The 18,747-nt window shown below is 53.9% G+C and overlaps 1 protein-coding gene across 1 annotated transcript in view; it reads left to right on the top strand.

Moving 5' to 3' along the window:
- The first annotated feature begins 2,261 nt into the window (after positions 1–2,261).
- The window catches only part of STXBP2 (syntaxin binding protein 2), a 45,058-nt gene continuing 28,572 nt past the window's right edge, over positions 2,262–18,747 (top strand). Inside the window, exon 1 of the mRNA XM_050925880.1 lies at positions 2,262–2,365. Coding sequence (XP_050781837.1) covers positions 2,329–2,365 — 37 coding nt within the window. The 5' untranslated portion in view covers positions 2,262–2,328. The remainder of the gene's footprint in view (positions 2,366–18,747) is intronic.

The raw sequence follows: 18,747 nt of genomic DNA, 5'->3' as shown, positions 1-18,747 counted from the left end.
GAGAAGGTGCAAGGGGAGGCTGGCTGGAGGTGGGGGGCCAGAGGCCCAGCTGAGGGAGTGGGGAAGCTGGTTGGAGGTGCGGGGCAAATGGCCTGGCAGGGGGAGAGGAGGCTGGGTGGAAGTGTGGGGCAAGGGGGCCAGCTGAAGGGAGAAGACTGGTTGGAGTGGGGCGAGGGGTCTGGCTGAGGGGGAGCTGGGTGGAAGTGGCAGGCAAGGGGCCTGGTTGAAGGGGGCTGGGTGGAGGTGGGGGGTGAGGAGCCTGGCTGATGGGAGGAGGCTGGATGGAGGTAAGGGGCCTGACTGGTGGGGCGGGGGGCTGGGTGGAGGTTTGGGGGTGAGAAGCCTGGTTGTTGGGGAGAGGCTGGATGAAGGTGGGTAAGGGGCCTTACGTGGGGCAGGGGGAGAGCTGGGTGGAGATTGGGGGGTGAGGAGCCTGGCTGATAGGGGGAGGCTGGATGGAGGTGAGCAAGAGGCCTGACGGGGGGGCGGGGGCTGGGGGCCAGGTGGAGGGCGAGGGATACTGCTGTGCTGAGGGGGAGGACACTGATTGGAGGGGGGGGGGGGCTGACCGGAGTGGGCTGAGGCCCCACTACCCCAACCCAGTCCTCGCTTTAACCTTGCCTGAGGCCACCTCCCGCATGACCAGGTGGGGGTTCAGTGGGGACCTGCATTGCCCCGTTGCCAGGGGCCTGCCCAGTAGTACCCAGGACCAGCCCTCACAGTACCAGGAGTGCAGGGGGGCTGCAGCATTCAACCACCCCCAGCCTCACAGACACTGACCTGCCAGCACCCCAGGTGCTTTATACTAAAATCAGTCACTGGTGGCGCTGGGCCCCTCCATCAGTGACATGGGGGGGGGGGGCCTCCAGCAGTGTCAAGGGGGGGGCTGGGCTCCTCCATCAGTGACACTGGGGGGGGGGGCTGGGCTCCTCATCAGTGACATTATGGGGGAGCGGGGCCCCTCCAGCAGTGACACTGAGGGGGCTGGGCTCCTCCATCAGTGATACTGGGGGGGCAGCAGGCCCCTCCATCAGTGACACTGGGGGGGCTGGGCTCCTCATCAGTGACATTATGGGAGAGTGGGGCCCCTCCATCAGCGACATTGGGGGGGCTGGGCTCCTCCATCAGTGACACTGGGGAGGGCTGGGCTCCTCATCCATGACATTATGGGGGAGTGGGGCCCCTCCATCAGTGACACCGGGGGGGCTGGGCTCCTCCATCAGTGATACTGGGGGGGCAGCGGACCCCTCCCTCAGTGACACTGGAGGAGCTGGGCTCCTCCATCAGTGACCCTGGGGGCAGCAGACCCCTCCATCAGTGACACTGGGGGGGGGGCTGGGCTCCTCATCAGTGACATTATGGGAGAGCGGGGCCCCTCCATCAGTGACACTGGGGGGGCTGGGCTCCTCCATCAGTGATACTGGGGGGGCAGCAGGCCCCTCCATCAGTGACACTGGGGGGGCTGGGCTCCTCCATCAGTGACATTATGGGGGAGCGGGGCCCCTCCATCAGTGACATTATGGGGGGGCTGGGCTCCTCCACCAGTGACAATGGGGGGGCAGCGGGCCCCTCCATCAGTGACACTGGGGGGGCTGGGCTCCTCCATCAGTGACATTATGGGGGAGCGGGGCCCCTCCATCAGTGACACTGGGGGCAGCAGACCCCTCCACCAGTGTCACGGGGGGGGCTGGGCTCCTCCATCAGTGACACTTGGGGGAGCGGGGCCCCTCCATCAGTGACATTATGGGGGGGCTGGGCTCCTCCACCAGTGACAATGGGGGGGCAGCGGGCCCCTCCATCAGTGACACTGGGGGGGGCTGGGCTCCTCCATCAGTGACATTATGGGGGAGCGGGGCCCCTCCATCAGTGACACTGGGGGCAGCAGACCCCTCCACCAGTGTCACGGGGGGGAGCTGGGCTCCTCCATCAGTGACACTGGGGGGGGCTGGGCTCCTCATCCATGACATTATGGGAGAGCGGGGCCCCTCCATCAGTGACACTGGGGGGGCGGGGCCCCTCCATCAGCGTCGCTGGGGGCCACCGCCCAGTGTCACAGACACGCCCCAGAGCACGGCAGGGAGAGGCCAGGGCGCGCACAAGGGCAGGAGCAGAGCAGGCGCACAACCCACGAACCCTGACTCCAGCCCCGCCCCGCGCTCTGCTGAGTCCCACCTCCCCTCACAGGGCCCGAGGGGGCGTGGCCACGGGCTCGGTGGGAGGGGCTCAGAGGGGCGTGACGCCGCACTCTGTGGGCGGGGCGAGCTCCTTGCCCCCGCCCCGCGCTCAGACCCGGAAGCGGCCGCGGTCCCGGGGCAGCAGGAAGCGGAGATGGCCCCGTCCGGGCTGAAGGCGGTGGTGGGCGAGAGTGAGTGCGGGGCCGGGGGGTCCGAGCCCGGTCGGATGTGGGGTCAGGGGGGCGGGGCCCAGTTGGGGGGCGGGGCGCTCCTGGGGGGGCGTTAGGAGTCAGTCGGAGCAGAGAGCCCCCCCCACCTGCCTGTCACACACCAGGAGGGGGAGGAGGGTGTCTGCCCCACCCCCAAGGGCCGCCCCCTCCCATAGGAGCTGCACCTTGGGCTGCGGGGGCGGCGGCTGTTTCCATCGGGGTGACTCCAGTTCTCTCATCTCCCCGGCACCCCAGCTGCATCTCTGCCCCGTCACCCAGCCTGGCTGCTCAGCCTCTGACCGAGGGAAGGGGGGCACTCCCTAGTGACCGATGCTGCCTGATGCCCTGTGTGTGTGAGGGCCCCAGGGCCGTTTGTGGTTCCCCCCCCTCTGCACCCCAAAGGATGATCAGGCAACCCCCAGTGACATCCAGCCAAGTATTGGGTGAAAGCCGCCCCAGCGCAAAGCTGAGTTGCCTTGAGCAGTGCCCAGGCTTTGCGTCCTTGCTCCTGGAGGGACACTTCCTGGTTTAGAGCTCACTTTAAGTCAGCTTCTTAAACTCTCTGGCCTGTCCCAGGTCAGGTCAAGCCGCTGAGCTGAAGGGATCTCAGCAATAGCTAGTCAGGATCCAGGGACTGAAATCTGCTTCTGTGCCCTGTTGGGTTCTTTGGTCCAGGCCTCTATGTCTTAGATTGATGGCTGGCCCCCGTTGCTGTGGTATCTGGGCATCTCACACTCTTTAGTGTATTAGCCTCACCGTCCCCCGGCTATTATCTCCTTTGTGCAGCGGGCAATTGAGAGACTCAGCAACTTGCCCACGCTCACACAGGGAGTCTGTAGCAGAGCATGGAATTGAATCCATGGTGTCTCAGATCCGAAGCTTGCACCCTCAAATCCTCACCGCTGGGCCATCCTTCTTCTCTTGCAGCTGCCTCAGTCCTGTCGGCTCTGTGTGGATGTTAAACGTCCTGCTGTGCTTTGTGAGGTTTTGTCCTGGTGTGCTGCGTGGAGGTCGTTGTGCTGAGCCCTAGAAGTCGCTGCATTTTACATAGTTCATAAAGAAATATAGCTATGTTTATAGTTATTATTAAAGTCTCAGTCACACCAGGCCAAGAGGCAAGAGATTAGGCAAGCGAGCCCTAGGTTCTGAGTTTTGCATTGCTCAAGGCTGCACACAGGCAGCCACTAAACTCTGTGCCAGTTTCCCCATCACTGAAGGGGAGGTGACAATTCCCCTTTCAGGTGGTGGTGGAGATTTAATCCCCTGCTGCTTCAGTCTGTAGCATTTTGCTCATGCAGGACACTTTACAAGTGCTGGTTGTTGTTGCTTTCACCACCACTTTCCAGTGCCTGTCCATGATGGATCAGCCAGGTGTGGTATCCTGGATGTTACATCGATGGGAAACAGGAGGGATAAGGATCTGTCCTCCTTATGTCATCTCCTTACGCTCCCCTGCAAACTGTGTCCTGCTTGGGTTTGGACTGGGGAAGCTCCCCAGGGCTCAAGACACAGGTAGAGGGAGACATCTGGTGCTTTTTGCAGGTTTTGATCCTGTTTAAAGCACCACATGGAGGGAAAGAGGAGAAACTGGCAAGAAGTTATAGGCTAGTACTGATCCCATAGTCAATCATACAACAGATGCCTGGACAATTCATTTGTTCATCTAACACTCCTGTGAGGGAGGTGGATAGAAATTAGAGCTAGGCTGGGTAGGCTAGGCAGAGAAACCACCGGGTGACGTTAGGATTTGTGTGATATTGGATGCTGTGTGAGGCCAGGACTGTCTCTTTTGTTCTGTATGTCCAGCATCTAGCACAGTGGGAGCCTGAGCCAGCTCTGGGGCTCCTGGGCTAGGTGCTACTGCAATGCATATAGTAGGTATATCAGGCAAGGGAGCTCTTCTGGAGAGCTGAGTCTGACATAGCTGTGCAGGCCTCTTTCCAAACTTTCCTCTGTAAAGATCCAGTAAGATCAATGCCTGATGCTCCAGTTAAACAGCCATCTGGGCAATGCTTGAAAGCAGAACATTGCTGTCTTGCATGCTTTATCACTGGCATCAAATCCAGTGGCCTCTCCTTGCTTCTCAGTAGAGACGGAATAGCTGAGCAGCTGAGATTATGGGCCGTACATTGATGTAGAGAGGTGTCATGTCACTAAGGCCTTGTCTGTGTTTGGGATTGAGTTCAGCAGCCAGGAGCCGTGTAGTGGTCCTGATATAAATCCCACAAATGAGGAGGAAAGCTGTAATTTGGACTGCTTGAGATGCAAGTATAGCACAGTTTGCTCCCACGCAAGTTTCCTTGGCTATTTTTGTCTGTTACACCCTTTTCCCTTCACCAGCTGTCTTGTCTCCTTAGACTGTCAGCTCTCTGGAGCAGGGACTGGCTACTCCTCTGTCTGTATAGGGCCTAGCACAACAAAAGTTCTTGGCTGGTCCTCAGGCACTACGGTACCTATGATCCCTAGCTCTCGTCTAGTGCTTTTCATAAGTAGAGTGCAAAGCGCTTTGCAGAGGAGGTCAGTATCATTATTTGCCTGTTATTGATGGGGAAACTGAGTCACAGAAAGGGGACGTGACCTGCCAGGGTCACCCAGCAGGCTAGTGACAGAGTCAGGAATAGAATCTGTGTCTCCTGAGTCCCATTCTGTGCTTTCTCCCCTTGACCACACAGCCTACACTTGGTCTTTGCACCCATTGCTAGTCACCAGTGGCTGAATCCCAAGGATAAACCAGGCCTAAAATTTGATCTTCCCGAAATATCGCACAGAGCATTTACTGAACCCCCCCCACCACACCACCAGTTGAAATAAGCAAAGAGTAAATGATGGAATGCCATGTGGGCTTCAACTGTAAGGTCTCCCTAATGTTGATCTTGTGCAGTGTAACAATTAAGCATGGTGCAATTTGCTTCTTGTTTGTAATCAGTTAAGGAGAAATGGGTCACACTTTGTTTTAGGAATCCATTTTGAAAGGGTTATAAATAAGATATTTGAATGGGTAACCAGTTACAGAGTCTACTAGATGGGTAACAGCTTTCACTGGGGTGCTTAGCCATCTGATAACACATGCTACTCATGTCTAACGTGCTTATAACTTCTGTTAACCTGTTGTACATAGAACCTTAAAATCCAGGCTACCTGAAAGGGGATTATTTGCAGTTAGCTGTTATGTCCTTCTTGGTTGTGCGCTAACTACTTTACTGTAGAAGAAAGAAGGGCTTAGTCAGAAGCATTAACATTAAATATATCAGTGACGTTGGCTGCTAAGAGAAGCTGAATTCAGCTGGAGAAAAATGAGGAAGCAGCAGACAAGGTAGTCCACATAGCTTAGGTTCCTGAATAACAAGAATGGGCTGTAACTTTACATTCTCTCTGTTGGGGAAGGCTCGGCCGTTCTTGGAGAGCAGGGGGAAAATAGCTTTTGTTTTTTCAGTTCTTTGTTCCCTTATGGAAAATTTTATAACTTCCAAACACTGCTGTGTTTGCTTTCAGCAGCTGTTATCAGAACCAGATTGCAAAGGGAAGGAGGGGAATGGAGGGAGAGTTTGGAGAGAATGTTCCTTCCAGTCCTGTGGTTGGGTTCGACATAGCCCGGCCTGTCCTTCAGTAGTGTGGGGTTGTGATGCAGGGTGTGATCGGCGCTTCCAGGCCTAGGATTGGCTGACTGTGCTATCACACTAGGCTCATCCTTTCCCGCTGCAGAGAAGAGCACCAGGGATGGAAGATGGTTTGGGATGAACTTAAACATGGCTCGAGACTGCAGAACTGGAAGTGCTCAGCGTGGCAAGGTGATGAGTTAGAGGAATCTGGAGGGAGATAGGTTTGCAAAACTAAATCCTCAACCAGGGCAGGGTCAGGTGTGTGGCCTGTTTCCATTCAATGGCACTGAGATCACAGTATATCAAAGGCATCAGTGCTGTCCGATCCCTACTGACGTACCAGATCCACCTTGTTATGCTGAGAATAAAGGAGGCACGAACGGCAGGTAGATACAGAACCAATGAAAAATGATGCTCCTGTGGCTGGCAAGCTGCAAGCCTGCGGGATTCCTAGCAGCGCTAGAGACTGGAGTGGGGAGCCCAGGCTGGGTATCTGCACAGGGAAGAACATTTGTAGCCAGACACTGACAGAGGACGATGTGACTTCACTTAACAGGATGTCAGCAGACCGGTGCCGGAGTTCCCCTTGTCCGCACAGTAAAACATTGCACCCTTGGCCAGGCACAGCACAGCCTGATGCACTTGCCACTGCTGGAGTTGGGAGACCCCAGGGGCTTGGGTTCTGTTGTGGGCTGGAAGGTTCGAGGATTGGCACGAGTCAGACGCCAGGCTAGTTCTAGACTGACTTTGAATTCAGTACAAGGCAGCCTCAGGGAGAGGAGAGAGTAATCCTGTGCAGCTCAAACCTCGCTGCAATAGGGAAGTACTAATGCCTTTGTCTGAGTCACGGGTAAGGCCCCATCTGGAGCACTGTGTCCAATTCCAGTCGCCTGTGTTCCAGGGAGACGAATTCCAGCTGGAGCAGGTGCAGAGACGGGTGACTAGGACGCTCAAAGGAGTAGAGGAGACTGAAGGAGCCTGGCTTATTTAGCTTTGCACAGTGCAGGCAGAGGGGGTTCCCTCTCAAAATACACTGGGGGAGATGGATGCCAGGGACGGGCAGAGCTAGTGAAGCTGATGGACCATGTTGGCCCAAGAACTAATGGGGATAAACTGGCCAGGAGTAAACCGGCTGAGCTTCCACCAGGCCCTGGAGAGGCCAGGCTGCAGCCTGCTCCATCTAACATGGAGGCAGCCCATTACTCCGGCTATCTGGTGGCAGCAGCACAACCCCAGCTTCACCAGGTGCCACAACCCCCCAGCAACTAGATGCCATGGCCCCACAGCATACTGCTGCCTTTCTGCAGGGTGGCAGGCGGAGATACCTGAACTTCCCTCAGCCCAGACTGTAGCACTGTAATCACCGCATGCTACTCCCAGGCTGCCTTTCCCTGGAGCTGTTGGAGCTGGAGACAGAGCCTGACCGGCAGCATCTGAGCTTAGATCACATCCTGCATCATGACACAATGCAAACAGACCAGACCCGGCTCCTCCAAGCCCTGAGCCTGGATGGAAAGAGCTCTTCAGACTGTCACTCAGCTCCCATTCTCTTTGCGAGAGCCACTGTGAGCAAACTCAGCAGAACCCCGGAAAGGTTCCCCCTTTGCGAATTACACAGGAACATCAGAGAGGCAGGAGCCACTTGGCTCCATGAGTCCAGTCCCAGCTATTGCAGGCTGCCCTATCATACAATCCTCTTCAGAAACTGATCATGCTCCATCTCCAAGCTAGCTAGGTTCTCTCTCCCCATTGCACCTATTGGGAGGCTGTTCAAGCCATCAAAACCTTAAAAAAATGGGAAAGCTCCTGGCAAGGATAACTTGAATGCAGAATTGTTCAAAGTAAATCCTAAATTAGTAGCATCTCTCCTGGCCTGTCTATTTACATCCGTCTGGGAAAGGGAAAATGTGCCAGATGAGTCGACCAATGGGGTTATAGTGGAGATATCAAAGAAAGGAATCACAGAAGATCAGGGTTGGAAGGGACCTCAGGAGGTCATCTAGTCCAACCCCTTGCTCAAAGCAGGACCAACCCCAACTAAATCATCCCAGCCAGGGCTTTGTCAAGCCAGCTCTTAAAAACCTCTAAGGATGGAGATTCCACCATCTCCCTAGGTAAACCATTCCAGTTCTTCATCACCCTCCTAGTGAAATAGTCTTTCCTAATATCCAGCCTAGACCTCCCCCACTGCAACTTGAGACCATTGCTCCTTGTTCTGTCATCTGCCAGCACTGAGAACAGCTGAGCTCCATCCTCTCTGGAACCCCCCTTCAGGTAGTTGAAGGCTGCTATCAAATCTTCCCTCACTCTTTTCTTCTGCAGACTAAATAACCCCAGTTCCCTCATCCTCTCCTCATAAGTCATGTGCCCCAGCCCCCTAATCATTTTTGTTGCCCTGCACTGGATTCTCTCCAATTTGTCCACATCCCTTTTGTAGTGGGGGGACCAAAACTGGACATAATACTCCAGATGAGGCTTCACCAGTGCCAAATAGAGGGGAATAATCACTTCCCTCTATCTGCTGGCAATGCTCCTACTAATACAGCCCAATATGCCGTTGGTCTTCTTGGCAACAAAGACATAATGTTGACTCATATCCAGCTTCTCATCCACTGTGATCCCCAGGTCCTTTTCTGCAGAACTGCTGCTTAGCCAGTCGGTCCCCAGCCTGTAGCAGTGCATGGGATTTTTTCTTCCTAAGTGCAGGACTATGCACGTGTCCTTGTTGAACCTCATCAGATTTTTTTTTTCTTTTCCCCAATCCTCCAATTTGTTTAGGTCAGTCTAGACCCTATCCCTACCCTCCAGCATATCTACCTCTCCCCCCAGCCTAGTGTCATCTGGGAACTTGCTGAGGGTACAATTCATCCCATCATCCAGATAATTAATAAAGATGTTGAACAAAACCGGCCCCAGGACTGACCCCTGGCGCACTCCGCTTGATACCGGCTGCCAACTAGACATTGAGCCGTTGATCACTACCTGTTGAGCCCGACAATCTAGCCAGCTTTCTGTCCATCGTATAGTCCATCCAATCCATACTTCTTTAAATTGCTGGCAAGAATACAGTGGGTGACCATACAAAAAGCTTTGATAAAGTCAAGATATATCACATCTAACGCTTTCCCCATATCCACAGAGCCAGTTATCTTATCATACTCTCAGTGATTTGTAATAACTGTCATGGTATCACACTTTTATCTGTGCCAAGCAAAGTGTTGTATAAGATCATAGTCCAGTGTATATCAGAGGCAGTTGATCGTGTTCTCAGAAAAGAGCAAGCTGGTTTTTGGAAAGGGTGTGGATGTACAGACCAGATCTTCACTGTATGAAACAAAATAGAACAGTGCTTAGAATGGCAACAGCAACTCTACATAAATTTCATAGACTTCAAAAAGACTTTTGATAGCATTCCCAGGACCAGCCTGTGATGAGTTCAGTCACAGAGATCCCTTTGGGACTGTCACCTGATGTGCTGAAATTACCTTTCAGCCTGTTTTCCCTGTCAGTTTTGGAGTCCAGAACCCTGCCTTGTTGAGCCAGACACGCTAGCCTGCTGCAACACAGACCCAGGTCTGCACCACGCCCCCAAAGCTGAAGATTTTAACTAAAAACAGCTCAGCAGGTTACCTGTCTCCAGCACCCAGACACTCAGCTCTCAGTGGGATCCAAACCCCAAATAAATCCATTTTACTCTGTATAAAGCGTATACAAAGTAAATTTGTAAATTGTTCGCCCTCTGTAACACTGATAGAGAGATGCACAGCTGTTTGCTCCCCCAAGTATTAATCACTTACTCTGGGTTTATTAATAAACAAAAGTGATTTTATTAAGTATAAGAAGTAGGATTTAAGTGGTTTCAGTAATAACAGCCAGAACTAAGTAAGTCATAAAGCAAAATAAAACAAAACACACAACTCAGCCTAATACATTAAGAAACTGAATACAGGTCATATCTCACCCTCAGAGATGTTCCAATAAGCTTCTTTCCCAGACTAGACTCCTTCCTAGTCTGGGCCCAATCCTTTCCCCTGTTACAATCTTTGTTAGATCCAGCAGACATCTCAGGTGGTAAGCAGGGGTTTTCTCATGACTGGCACCCCCTTTGTCCTGCTCCACCCCCTTTTGATTACTTTGGCACAAGCCAGGAATCTTTTGTCTGTGCTTGTCCCCAGCCCCACCTCATCAGTGGAAAAGTACAAGGATTAAGATGGATTCCGGTAGCATGTGACATGGTTACATGTCACTGTAAGACCCCTAGTTTCCATTCTTCCTGGGTTGGTCCACGAGTACACAGGAAGGTTTGCTGGTAAATAAACCATTTACAATCAATTGTCCTAGTCAATGGGAGCCATCAAGATTCTAAACCACCATTAATGATCCACATTTTTTGCATAATTAGAATAGGACCTCAGAGTTTTACTTCATATTTTTAGCTTCAGATACAAGAATGATACATGCATACAAATAGGAACAATCTATTCAGTAGGTTATAATCTTTATGATACCTTAGAAGAGACCTTTTGCACAAACCATGTTCCAGTTACATCATGTTCATGAGCATATTTCCATAAAACATGGAGTGCAATGTCACACAGCCTATTGCGCATTCTGTGGGCATATGGAATTCCTTTCTATATAATTGTCATCAAAAGCTTCTATTTCAACTTTACGTGCAGTGTTGATCACAGCGACCTCAGTTTTGAAGTCAAAACAGGAGTATGTCAGGGGTGTGTCATTGCCATCGACTGGGTAATGCGATGTACAACAGAAGACATGCCAAGAGGCATTAAATGGACGCTCATCTCATCCCTTGAAGACCTGGACTTCGCAGATGATGTCGCTCTCCTGTCACATACCCAACACTATATACAAGAAAAAACAACTCTACTCAACACGTTCAGCCAGCAAATTGGACTGAAAATCAATCATAATGGGACAGATATCTTGACCTTTAATATTGCCTCACCATCACCAGTATGGATAGAGGATTATATTCTCACCAGTCATAGAAGAATTCACGTACTTGGGCAGCACCGTCAGCCAGGATGGTGGAACAAGCCAAGACATATGAACAAAATCAATAAAGCCAGGACCACCTTCAGGAGCTTAAATACAGTCTGGAAATCGTCAAAATACAACACCAACGCGAAACTCAAGATTTATCAGAGCTGCGTACTTTCAACACTACTTTATAGTGCAAAATCATAGAATATCAGAGTTGGAAGGGACCTCAAGAGGTCATCTAGTCCACCCCCCTACTCAAAATGCTGGGGAATGAGGAAGTATGACATGTCCAAACTGTGTTCATTCCATACAACCTGCTTCAGAAAAATCCTCTGTATCTTTTGTCCCAAAACAATCTCAAACCAAGATCTGGTGACACAGTGCAGCCAAGAGGATCTGAGCACCATCACTGCCAGGAGGTGTTGGAGATTGATCGATCATATGCTTCGGATGGAAACTGATTCCATCACCAGAGTAGCAATAAGATGGACACCTGAAGGCAAGCAAAAACGAGGCCACCCGAAAACAACATGGCAAAGCACTGTGGAAGCTGAGCTGAAAAACCTGGGGCACAGCTGGGGAACCATTGAAAGACTTGCCAGAAACAGACAGGAGTGTAAAGGAGCTTGGTCACTGCCCTAAATGCCAGAGGCATAATAGGAACATAATGATGATAACATGCTACCAGCATGATGCCGTGGCAGGAGTCCAGTTCTGTGTGTGCAGAGACAGCACATTGCAGAGCAAGAGGGGACAGAAAGAAAGAACTTGCCTGCAGCTAGCCTTGGTGTGGACGCTCTGGGAATGCCACAGACAGTTTTCTGGGACCCAGGTGCAAGGGGGTTCTTGGCAAACTGCCAGAGGAGAGCTAACCAAATGACACTGATGGAACTTCCTCAGGGGCTGGTCCCAGACTGGGGAACTGGCTGCCACGTGAACTAGGGACTATCCCAAATCTCCCTACCTTGTGCTCCAAGTGCCAGGCACCATCCTCCAGTTGGTCTTCTCCAATATAAAAACAGAGCAGAACCCTACCAAAACAAACCCCTCCTTGGTACACCTAGTTCTCCCCTGGGGAGGGAGGGAGAGAACGAACCACACGTGACAGTTGTTAGTCACAGCTCATGCAGGTGCTGTGGTGATGAGGGTGGGATAAGAGCCTGAATAGAACAAAGGCGCGTGAGGTGGAGCTGGCCTGTGGTATCACTAAGGGCTGATGCTGCTGACTGTTCACCGGCTCGTTCCCTAGGACAAAGCTGGGGAGATCATTATGTACCTTGCAGTCAGAATGAGAGCTGAGAAGGGCCTGCTCAAAGGACAAAGGCAGCTGTGCTCCAGCAGCCGGAAGAGAGCTATTAGATTGGGCTAGTTACTGGAGGTGGATATTGTTCAATTATACCTATTGTGGCGCAGGTGGATGCAGGGGGGAGGGGATTGCAGTACCTACCAGCCCCTTGTGCACAACATTCTGAGCTGCTAGTGAGGGAGGGAGAAACAAGGGACAGTTCTGGGTTTCACTCCGCCAAGCGGCCTAGTGTTTCGGATGGGTACCTTTGTAAACTCCCGTTCCCCTGGCCCTGCTTTGATGGGAACCCCGGATAGCGTCATTAGTGGGAGGGTGAGGCCCAGAGACAGTGCCCTAGAGGGAAGCCCAGCCCCACTGCTGGCCTGGAAGAGGGAAGATGCTAGGATTTATGTGGAAGCCTGGCAGATCAGTGGCTGATACGTTTGAGGATCCAGTCTCCTGCTCCACAGCCGCTGGGAGGCAGAGGGAATGTTCAGAGGGCTCTGCTTCATCTTACCTCCCCTGGAAACAGCCCTGGGTGCAGGGGTGTGAAACTGACTGGGTCTGTGATGGTCTCCCTGATTCCCACAGGCTGCCTAACAGCAGCAGTGAAACTGGAATCCACCCGCAGTGTAGCAAAGCCCTGAGCAGCTGGAGGTGTTAAGAGCTGTCTCTGCAGACTCAGGAAGATGGCACTGCCTCAGGATCCGTGTTTGGAATGGGATGTCTTTATCACTGTGAGAGCACAACCTGCAAGGCTACAGAAATTCATGGCTCAGGTCCCAGGTTTTCTAGGGAAACTGTCCCCTCCCCTGCTGGAGAAACGGGGGTTTCAGGCTCTGCCCTAGGCATTGATCAGGCCCTGACTGTGATAATAGAGACCAGTATCATTATCCCTATTTTACAAAGGGTGTAAACTGAGGCACAGAGAGGGGATGCACAAGGTCACCCACCAGGCCAACAGAGGAGCTGGGACTAGAACCTGGATCTCCCAAGTCCTAGTCAAGTGCTGTATCCACCAGGTCACACTGTACTGGCAATTTCCTGAACATGTCCCGCTGGAGAGGGTGCTAGTGTAGGTTGGCCACTGACATTTCACCACAGTGCTGCACAGACCTGCCCTGAGCAGGAGAAATGCAGCTGCTGGCTACATTCATGAACTCTCGCTATCAGTGCTGCCATTAGGATGCCTTCAGATCAGCAGGGCAGGCAGAGCCTGCATCACGCAGCTCCCAGGAGCCCTGTGACCTAATGCTCCCGTCCCATCTCCAGTGCAATCGTGCCTTAGCAAGGTTGGTGTGGGGGATGCTTATAGAAGGGCAGCAGTTCAGGGACGCTGATAGCTCCAGGGAAGAGGGGTGCAAAATGTTTCAGTTAGTTCAGCAAGTCTCTCACGTAAACAACTCTTGGATTTAGAAATGATGTGCCAGCTGCGTGCTGAGCCAGCTGCCTATGCTCCTTTAACTCGCCTTCCTGGAGTGGAGCAAAGCTATTGAGATCAGAGGACAGCTGCTCTCCTGAGTGCTGCTAAGGGACCCAAGCCTTGGCTTCCCTTCCCGCAGAGCCTGGCCAGCCTGGTGATTAAGGCTGGAGCTGAGAGAACGGTTCTCTGGAGTTCAAGCAACAGGCTGTTATTTTTCCCCCATTATTGATGTGACCCATAAGGACGATGTGGGCACGTCGCCTGCCTGCTCACTCGGCGCGGGGGACCCTCTTGCACACACTGCTCGGTTGATTTCCCAGAAGGCCCCATGAAGGGACGAAGATCGCTACTTTAGAGATGATGAAGGTACAATTCGAACTCGAGCCCCGACAAGGGGAAGTTGTTCCTCCCATTAGAGCTGCTCACTGAAGCCAGCCTGTGCTAGCACGGGGAGACGCTTTCCTTTGATAACTCTGCCTGCATTAATTGCTGGGTCCATCCTGTGTTCCAGCCAAGTGGTGCTCAGAACATCTGGGTTTATTTCTGGCTTTGCCACCACCCTGCCCTGTGTCCCTGGGCAAGTCCCTTCCTTGCTTGGCACCTTAGTTTCCTCTCCTGCCCTTTGGCTGTTGGGACTGTGAACTCTTTGGGGCGGCGCTGTCTCATTGTGTGTGGGTAGGGCACCTAGTGCAGCTGGACCCTCCAATTGAAGTGGGGCCTTGGGGGCTACCGTAAAACTGCTAATAGCTGCCTGGGAGGAGACGCTCTGTAGCTGATCCTGCCGACGCTGTGAGGGCAGAGGGGTTCCTGTGCAGAACGACCCTAGTCAGATATGATAACGAGGATTCCCTCGTCATGAGCTGCGTGATGCTGCTTCACTCCCGCCCCCGCCTGACACATGTCGTTTGTAAAGGCCACAGGATAGCAGAAGAGTCCCTGGCAGGTGCCATAGGGCCAGCACATGGTTGCTCGCTAGGCACATGTGCAGGGCTTGGTCCCATAACCGAGGCGCAGGTCCCATTTCCATCTCGGCCTCGGGCAGCGACAGCCGGTGTGTTTGATCCCAGTGCGATGAGGGCCATGTAAACACCTGAGAGAGAGAGCTGGGACTAGAACAGAATCCAGGAGTCCGGACTCCCAGGCTGGTGCTCATCCCTCTGGGGGCTGCTTTGCGGCCTGCTGGATCTGAGTGGGAAGTTCTGGATCTGATGCGAACCTTGTTCCTCTTCCTGATTGGCTATTTCCTCCTGCTGCTTTGTCTCCTTAGCATTTTCCTGTCGCCCCGGAGCATTCTGTGAGCTGGGCTGTGCAGAGCCTGTCATTCCATCTGCTAGGAGATGAGTTTGCTGGGGCTCAGACCACCCCACAGTGGAGAGGGGGTCACGTGGCATGTTCTGTTCTCATCCCTGCAGTATTTCAGCGCCTCCCAGTTGTTCACTAAGCTCCATGACTAACCTCTATCTCATGAGGTTCATTCTTTCATCCTCTCCCTCTGGGGAGAATTGTGTGTGCTGTGGAGAGGTTTGCTTTGTTGTTTAACTGTCCACACTGCTCTGTGTTTATATCAGAGAAAGCCAGTTGGAGAAGAGCACCTGACACTTGGAGCAGGAAATGGGGAGGTTTGGGATGGTCTTTAGCTCATGTGACGGGTAGTTCCACTGTCTGGAACTGGCCCCTAGGGAAGCCCTGTCTCTTGCACAGCTTCACCCTCATGGCAGAAAATGCCCTGGGGCCTGACAAGCAGAGCTGTTGACCATGGTCCCTCTCTGTTAGGCATCCTGGGCTGAGGCTATGGAGCGCCTTGGAGAAAAGGACTGAGCCCAGGACCTCGACTCGATTAACCCCACAGCTGGTTGCTATGCTGGCGTTCTCAGCAGAGAGGCCATGAGTGAATGGTCTACGAAAGCGAACTCTGCTCCCCTGCCAGGTCCAGGCTGGGCCACAGCAGGGTGCTGTGTGCATGTGCGTACGCGTGTTCCCTTGTCGCTGCCCATGTCATATCTGTGCTGTGGGGAGATAGAGACCTCGGTCTCAGCACTGTCCGCAGAGCCCCTTTCGCCAGCGCTAGTGCCCACGACACGCCTCCCCCCCCCCCGAGCCCCAGAGCCACCCAGCTCACTCGGTGCCACCCAGCAGTGGATCCAGGCAGCTCCAAGAGCCGCCTGTTCTCCAGAAGCGGCAGCACTTTGGCTTGTTGACACTACACTTGTGCCCAGGGCACCGGAAGCATGGTTCCCCCCCAGCTCTGGGCGAATGAGTTAGCAATACGAGTCTCTCCACATGCCACGGGAGCCCCTTGGGCTGGACGTGCCACTCTCGGCTGCTTGGTGTTCCAGTGCTGGCTCGTGGCAGCTTGCCGCATGGCTCTCTGCTAGGAGATGGCAGGGTTATGGTCGTTGTTCGGTGAATCGCACCTGTCCGCAGCACCTGCCATCTCTCTGGGTGCCACGGTGCATCAGGGCCTCCATGCATCCCAGCCTCGCTGAAATGCAGCCACCTCTCGGGTGGAGAGCAACAGCCAGTGCAGTGCAAGGAGGGGAACTTGCTACCAGTACTCCTGCATAGGCGCCCATACCATGGGTGCCCCAGGGCTCGAGCACCCACGCAAAAAAATACAGTGGGAACTCGGCACCCACCAGCCACAGCTGCTCAGCAGCACTGCCAATCAGCTATTTGGTGGCTGGGGAAGAGGCCGGAGGGAGGACAGGGGCCTTGGGGAAGGGTAGGGTGGGAAGAGGTGGGGCATTGGAGGAGGGGCAAAATGGAGACGGGGCCTATGGTACTCTGGGACTTCCGGTGTCCACGCAGAATGGACAGGGCATTAGGGTCTAATCCAGGAGATGCTGTCGGTGGCGAGAAACTCTGTGTCCATAACTGTGACGTTCTTGACTGCGAATCAGGATGTTGGTTACAAATCTTCAAAATGCCACAAGTGATTTAGGAACCTAAATCCCATGGATGGACGCTCCTAAATGACTTGGGCTCTGTGGTCACTAAGTGCTTTTAAGCTGTGTGCCCCTTCTGGTCATGCTGTTCTCTGTGAGCTGGAGGCCCGGCTGGCCCAGGGCAGTGGGACGGGAGTCAGAGAGCTGTGGAGAGGAGTCTGAACCCAGGCAGGGGTGTCAGTGCCTGGGAGCTTTCCCTGCCCACGGTTCTTGGCTGGCCTGGGGGAATGCATTAGCGGGTGCAGTTCAATGGCTCTGAGACAGGCACCTGCATCAGGAACAGCCTCTGGTTAGCAGCCCAGTTGGGATCCGGTCTGCTCTTGACCTGAATGGCCCTCGAAGGGAGGGTGGAGGTACCGCAGCTGGGTGGGCTGAGGGCATTGGCTATGCTACACCTGCTTAGTGGATAGCAGCCTCCAGGGCTGGCACTCCACGACCTTCTACTGCAACTGATCGAGGCTACAGAAAGTGGATTCACTGTGCTGGCTCCGTGGTATGGAGAAGGGCAGGTTGGCCATGAGTCCAGCCAGAGGATCTAGGCCACCCCTTAGCCTCCCTCTGGATGTCACAGCCCAGGGGCGTCCACTCCAGCTGTGAGTGGTCAGCGAGAGATCCAGGGGGGTCAGGCTAGATGATGGGGACGTGCTTTGGTGAGGCTGAGGCACCAGATTCTCGGCAGCAGGCACAGGTCTAGGTGAGCCAAAGCCCGGTGAGCCAGGGTGTTCCTGGCAGATGATGGGGCCACTGGAAGGAGCAGTGGGGCTGGTTTCTAATCCCCTGGCCCAGTCCTGTGCCAAGGCCATTAATGCATTAGCAGCTTCACTCTTCTGTACACAGCATCTGCGCAGCATGACGTTTGTTCTGGCCTTGGCATCAGCACTTGGCATGCCCCAAGTGCCAGGTGTTCCAGGGCCTCGCCGAGAATGAATCCGTTCAGCCGACAGACTCAGTGTGACACTCTAGAGACCAGCAACAGTGTGCTGTCCCAAAATCTCTCCTTCCTGCACTGCCATACTGTGCAGCTAGCTGGCGGCTGCTCTTCTCCCCAGAGGTGGCCGCATTTTAACCATGCAGAGAGTGCACTCTGGGATCTTAGAGTGGCTATAGTCAGGGTCGTGGGGGAATAGCAAATGATTGTGTGTATTCAAGGGCTTCTCTCACGAGCATGGGGGCCAAAGGGAATTAGAAGCTGAGCTCTCTGCATTGTGGTGGCGACTTCCGGCAGGGTGGTCATTACCTAGAGCTCGTGGTTAAGTCCCTGTTTTCATGTGTCCCCTCCGGGCTGTGATGAGGATTGTGCCAGTCCCATGCCCATCTTGAGGAGGGTCTGAGAGCACATCTGCTTTTAGTGGGCGGTGGGGGCCTGGCTGGCTCGGAGGGGCAGGACTGGCCAGCAATCACTCAATCTAGGCTAATAGTTATTAGTGAGTTCTGTCTTCCCACTGACAGCACCATCTCTTGGGAGCTCCCTGGAGATTTGGGGAGCATGGGGTGTGTTGAGGGGGGGGCAGCAAATGGTCTCAGTGGGTGCCTGAGTATAGCCAGAATGGTTACACTGCATCGCTGTGTGACCTCAGTGAGTCCTCGCCCGTCCCCTGCCTGAGTTTCCCTATCTGGAAAAATGGGTTGTACCTCCTTCACAGGGGCTGAGTGAGACATTCTCAGAGCGAACCCCCCCGCACTGCTCTCCACTCTTGTGCTGAGGGATTCAGGCTGAGGTGAAAACACAGGGAAGGGAATGGGCCCCATTGGTCTCTGGCTCCTGCTAGGTAGCATCAGGGTTCTGGGAAGTCCATCTGGATCCCATAGGAGCACTGAGCATGGCCCCTGTTATCCTGGGTGTGTGTGTGGGTGGGCGGGGGGAAGGGCAGGGAGAGGTTGCAGCTCTGGGACACTCCAGTAGCATCCAGGAGCCTGTCCATGGAGCATGCAACCGCTGGCCCCACTCCTCTGCCTAGTGGTGCTGCCCCCTGCCATTGGTCTGGGTCTGTTCTGTGACCTTTCTCCCATCACCTCAGTGCTACAGCAACCAGTTGCTGATTGGCAAGAGGCTGACGTGCCTGGGCTTACAAGGCTGATCCATCTGCCCCCTCCCTGGGCCCTTC

This window comes from Gopherus flavomarginatus, chromosome 16 (genome assembly GCF_025201925.1).
Source record: "Gopherus flavomarginatus isolate rGopFla2 chromosome 16, rGopFla2.mat.asm, whole genome shotgun sequence".
In the NCBI taxonomy this organism is placed as follows: Eukaryota; Metazoa; Chordata; order Testudines; family Testudinidae; genus Gopherus; species Gopherus flavomarginatus.
Note: the sequence above shows the minus strand (reverse complement) of the source record. Positions and strands in the feature narration are given on the sequence as shown.